The sequence below is a fragment of the Candoia aspera genome, chromosome 2 (genome assembly GCF_035149785.1).
Source record: "Candoia aspera isolate rCanAsp1 chromosome 2, rCanAsp1.hap2, whole genome shotgun sequence".
NCBI lineage: Eukaryota > Metazoa > Chordata > Lepidosauria > Squamata > Boidae > Candoia > Candoia aspera.
The window spans coordinates 150,308,374-150,314,373 of record NC_086154.1 but is presented as its reverse complement, the minus strand read 5'-3'; the positions used below and the strand labels follow the sequence as shown (position 1 = coordinate 150,314,373).

At 39.4% G+C, this 6,000-nt stretch overlaps 1 protein-coding gene across 1 annotated transcript in view; it reads left to right on the top strand.

Moving 5' to 3' along the window:
- The first annotated feature begins 864 nt into the window (after positions 1-864).
- The window catches only part of MECP2 (methyl-CpG binding protein 2), an 87,546-nt gene continuing 82,410 nt past the window's right edge, over positions 865-6,000 (top strand). Inside the window, exon 1 of the mRNA XM_063294258.1 lies at positions 865-909. Coding sequence (XP_063150328.1) covers positions 875-909 — 35 coding nt within the window. The 5' untranslated portion in view covers positions 865-874. The remainder of the gene's footprint in view (positions 910-6,000) is intronic.

Sequence of the window (6,000 nt, the reverse complement as noted above, 5' to 3'; positions counted from 1 at the left end):
AGCAAGGACATAACAGGCAGGGCAGATGAAGCCTTGTGTAGACCTACATGCTACCCATTAGTATTTAATACAAGGGTTTTAAGGTAACCTTCATGTGACAGGCATGGCAGTACTGTGAGGCTGCACAGGGTAGAATTGACACTCTTGTACATTTTAAGATGTTAGGTAGCCCCGCTTGGATGAGATGTCAAAAAAGAAATCCCAGAATGAAATGAAAAACCACTTCTGAATTATACTAATAAATCTGCTTGGACCCCTTCATGTAAATCGCCTGGAGTCACCCTCAACTGGAAGGCAACTTTACTTTTTTTGTGATCAGGACCAATTATGTAGTGATTGGAGAATCATGACCTTGGTATCACTTGGGTACATTGCACTGGACATGAATAATAGGATTGCCTTCTCGGTATAAATTGAAACATTTTATTTTTACTCTAAAAAAAACATAGAACCTTGGGAGCCCACAGCGGAGGAACTACTAAGGCAGTTTTTAAAAAACACGTTAGATCCGTTACATTTCAAAATCCTTAAGCCCGCGATTCCGCACCACCTTTTTGTCCAGTGACTGATAAGCCAACGGACCTATCGTTAGGCAAACAAGCTGCACAGTCCAATCGGAAACAGAGTGGGCATTTGTCCCCTGCCCACTTCGTATCGTTGTAACTGACAGCGCTTCCCGCCAATTCTAACGGCCGCCAAGAGCAGGGCAGCCTCGCCCGTGTAGAGGAGCACCGGCCAATAGTTTTGTGGTGGTGACCTGAGTGATGGGCCACAGCATCCAATTGCAGCGAAGTGGGCGGGGCCTGGCTGTCCGGGTTTCCTCTCCGGCTCGGTTTTCCCCCTCCCCCCCCGCGGGTTCTTCGCTGCGAAGAAAATGGCGGCGGCGCCGAGCGGAGATGAAGAGAGACTGTGAGTGACCCGAGGAGAGGGGGTGGGGAAGACCTGGGCCGGACCATAAAATCTCTTGAGTGGGGGCCCTAGACGGGACCATTTGAAGCAGTTCCGAGGGTGGAGAGGATGCGCGACCGTGATGCGGCCGTTGGTTTCTTTCCGCTCGTGGGTTCCCCTCCCCTTTTCTCCTGCGCGCCCAGGGCCCCTGAGTGCGTCACAGCAATCCCCTCTGCCCAGCAATGGGAGGGGCTGCTCCTCCTGCCTAAGAGGGGAGGAGGAGTGGGTGAGGAAGACATGGGCGTGCCCCCTGAAGAGAGCGGGGTGGGCTTAAGGTCAGAGGTGACTTGATGCTCCTTGGTGCTCTCTCGCTGATGTCAGCTCCCCGGGATTACCTCTTATTGCTGCTCCCGTGCTGACCATTTCCTCCAGGCTCTAGCCCCCAAGCTATGTGTGGTCCATATGCCTTTACCTACATGCAGCTGATCACAGCAACTTCCTTGGGCTTCCTTTTCTCAGGATTTGGTTCTGGCTATCAGGAACATTTGGTAATATGCTTTTGGGGGAAGGATCCTTCTAGTCAGTCCAGTCATACCGAATGTACCCAAGGGAGAGACATGACAAGAAACTGGACAAAGTTAATACGGTATTCTCCATGGGCTGCACTGTGGGGAGGATTGGGTTCAATTGTGCTCCCCTGTGAGTGGAAACTGCTGTCTTTGCCCTCCTTTTTCTAGATAATGCAGCAGGAAAAATTGGGCCTTACTCCTACTGCTGTGGCATCTAATGGGTATGAAGAGGCAGGCAAATGAGCCAAGGTGGCTGTTTGTGCACCGACAGCAACCTTTTGCCTGCTCATTTGATACAGAGCCATTATGGGGCTGAAGTTAGCTATTGCAATTATCAGAAGGTGGGGCAAACAAGCAGAGACGGAAACTCACTTGTTTTGGGTCTCTGGGCCCAAGAAGAAAAGTTGAGCACGCAGACCTTCCAACTAGATAGACAACTAACTGGGGCTAGCAGCCTTCATTTTTTGTAATTGTCACTTATCCAATCCTGAAAGATAAATAAGAGGGTAGGGGCAGTAGCTTCCCTGTCTTCTTAAGGTTTTGTTGAATTGTCAGAGGCCCAGACTTTCCATCCTAAGGTGGAGGGGAGCAAGAAAGGGAAGATGGCAGTGCATCTTGGAGGAGCAGTCCTTGTGTTCATACGTTCACTTCCTTTCTAGTCACTTCTTTACCTGGCAAGAAGAATTGAATATATGAAGGTTAGAAGTAGCAATCACTACTACTGATTAGTATCTTGTGTTTACTTTGAGGAACCTTTGTTTCTTACTCTTTTACTGCTTTTTGTTTTTTTCATTGTGGAGGATTTGGTAGAGGGTGGTTGCTCAGACTGAATCAGTGAACAAAAACTAGTATTGCTCTTAAAATTACCACCAACTTTTTTACGCTTCCTTTTTTTGTCTGGAGTGGTACAACTGAAGGGATTGGATATCCTCTGCTTTAGGATGATCTGGTACTCAATTACATACCTTTGTGCTCATCTATTTTGTGCCAATTTTTCTCCACTACTTCATTGATGCAAACTTTCCTTTTTCATTTGAGTTTTGTTGTTACTAATCCTCTAAGGCACTTTCTCCAATCTGGTATTTTCAAGACTACAGTAGGAATCAGTAACCTTGTTATGTAGTGGTTATCATCATGAAATTTTGTGCATTGCTTCAACTGCCAAATGTGTTTTTTTAACGTTTTAATTAAAAATACCTCAAATCATGCAAGATCTTACTTTAGCCGTTTCTGTTATTTATATAATTTGAAGGTATCTGAGTGCCATCTAGTGATGTTGTAGAAGTTATGCCCATGAGCCCTATGTTGATGATGATCTTTGGACTAAATTGCCACAATCTCAGCATAGGCAATGCTGGCAAAATATGAGAATAGTAATTAGACATACTTAAAGAGTGCTGTACTGGGAAAAGATGCTTTAAAGTTGTGGCATTTGGGGCAATTATTTAATTTTCGGCTACCAACTATTTTGTGTGATCCTAGTACTATCCTAGCATTTACGATAGTTGTTTACTATATTGTGACACTTCTGCCCTAAGTAGCCTATAACACTAAATGTCTGATCTTGTTTATTTGATAGTCTTCTGTGATTCTGATGCATATATGATCTATCCCTACTTATCCTGCCACCAAAACTGGGATTTAATTTCAGAATCCTAGCCATCAGCACACAGGAATCAAGTATCTACCCATAATAGACATCAGATCTGCCAATAGTGTAGTATCACCACTTCCTTATTCACAAAGACAGGTTTCTAGTGCTTACTGTATTCTTGTTTTACAGTTTTTTGTTCCTTCTGCAAAAAGATGCTTTTGACCATTTTATGCCAATGTGGCTGTGTTTATGTGAGTCACTGGAATGGTATTGCAATGTTTGTCACCTTTAGTTTGTGGTCATAGGTGGCATTGTGGAGTATTCATGTAACACTTCAAAAATTGTGGTGCATCTGCTTTGTGCTATGGTTATATATCAAACATAGGTTAGCTATGCGTTTATGCTTCATCTGCATCAGTTTCCCTATGGTTCTGCAATTGTCTCTCCTGGGATTTTAGTTTATTGAATAATTAAACTTCTGACATGGAATAGCAAATGTGACTTCTATAATAATTTTTGTTTAATTCATCTGATTTTTAAGAATCTCTAAATTTCTAGCCCCAGTGCTGCAGAAAGAATGTTGTAAAGATGAAAATACTGGGTACTTTTAATAGTGAGACAGGCATGGCATGTTTTGGTTGAACACAACAGTGTTTTAAAAATAGTTCTCTTTTGGAAATAATTATAATTTAGCATGAAATCTGTTCAGGCTTTGATTTTTAATGTCTTTTAGACCAGTAGTTCTCAATGTTTCATTTAAGTTCCAAAAGTCACTCCATCAGAGAACTGGTTTCGAACACAATAGGACAAAACCGCTACTTTTTCCAAGAATCTATTGTAATTTAACAATCTACGCTTTATGTGTATTGAACTGTAAAATTTGGTTTAGATTTTGGCTTTTACTTGAAATTGTTATTTGAGAAAGTTGCTAATTTCCAGAGTGTAGCAATGGCAAAATCTTAAAGAGGTGTACAGAAAATTATTAAAATCTAAATACAGTATAGTAACACTAGAATTATGACACAAGAGCTGTAGAAACTATGCAGCTAGGAAACAAGCAAATTGATAACATTAAATAAAATCCTTAAAATGCCACAGGAAATAATAATTCAGTTTGGCCCAAAAAGAAAGGAACCATGGTGAAATAAAATTTCACTTGTAAGGACATTCTAAAGTTTGGATGCCACCACACAGACAACTATTTTGTCAGGTGTCTGATATTAGTATATTTAACAAATTTATAGGCTGCCCATCTCATATAAATGACTCTGGGTGACTAACAATTAAAACAGTACTGTAAAAACAATAAAAATATATAGTATAGTTTGAAGAAATTGGTAATTCATAGATATTTTTGAGTGATATTAGTCTGTTTCAGCAAGAATAATGGAGCATGTAGGTTTTCATTGACTAAAGTTTGCTATGGTGCTGTTCAAAGTCTTGGATTTAAAACTGAAGTGTTAATCATGCTAAATTTTTATTTCTTTCAGTTCTTATTGTTTAAATAATTATATCTGCAAATACGTCTTTTTTTTAATATTCTGTTCCATGGAAATGTAGGCTATTGGTTCAATTGTGCAGTTGTTAATCATTTGTCTGAAATATGGCCAGGTTATTGCATCTTTATAGTCTATAACATAGTCCACAAAGTGCTCAGAAATCATGCTGTTGAATTTAGACATTAAATTGTTAAGAAACAGGGGAGTAATTCCCCTCCCATTTTTCAACAGGGAAATGCTAAAAAGTGGGGTTTAACCTCCATAGTTTCTTCCAAAGCAAGCCCCTGAAAATCCTGGCCTGGTTTACTTAAGTGACATCACTGTAGCCCACAGCCACCTCCAAAAATTAACCCCGCAACAGTTCCTCTGTGAGTTCGATTGGGCTGTAAGAGAGTGTCAGTCAGTGAGCTTCTGTAAAAAGATACTGTAAAAAGAAGATTCTGTAAAAAGATCTTCGTCCTAGTCCAGGGTCTAGGACTACTGATCTATATAGTTCCTAGTTCCTAAGGCTTAGAAGTCTTATACATAGCTTTAGTCCAGATATTTGTGTAAAATTTCCTGTGATGACATGCTGTAAGAATTACTTTGTTGCTCACTTAGCTATGGTTATGAAAGCTATGTATATGTCTTTTATAGGAAGAATGCTTATTTACAGTAATTTACAAGAGCAATTTAACTATGATGTTAGAGAGCATCTTCTTATGAGTTAGTGTGAATTAGCAGACCAGTTTTCTCTCTATATAGTTTTTTCATAACTCCTTGTTTCAAAATGAGATATGTTCTTTTGTGGTTGTTAAATCTTTTCATAGGTTGAAGTTCAAGTGCTATACAAATAATTTTTTCTGCCATTCCACTGTGGCAGATTTGGGGCTAATGAATACAGTAGAACACAGAATATATAGATACAGATTTGAAATACACTAAGGATGATTTGCATTCATTTCAAATTGGTCCATATAAATATTCATCACTGGCAAAGAAATATTGTTCTGACTTTAATAAAAATTATGTCTGAGCAAGGCCAAGGCAGAACATAACCTAGGTTGAGCAAAGCTAGGATAGAACATAACCTAAGTGATGATTGAATTCACACATCACACTAAGTGTATCTTTTGAACCTAGCTATTACAATTTGTTCAGTCAATTATGGTAAGTAATTCATGACTTGATGTTACATTTAAACCAGTTTAGTATAATTTTATTTTGGATATAATTAGACTACCCCATCTGAAAGGACAAGTATATTTCCTGAAAAGTCAAACCAACTGTTTTGGTGTTTATATTTTGATATATTTTTAAATAGTGTAAGATAAGAAGAATAACTAGAAATATTGAAGCTTTAATAATATAGTTACGATTGTGGTCTCTAAGATGAGAATTATTTAGGATAATATTGAGTGCTTGATGGATTTATGCTTTTTGCTAGGAACAGAGTGCCCTAAACTATGCA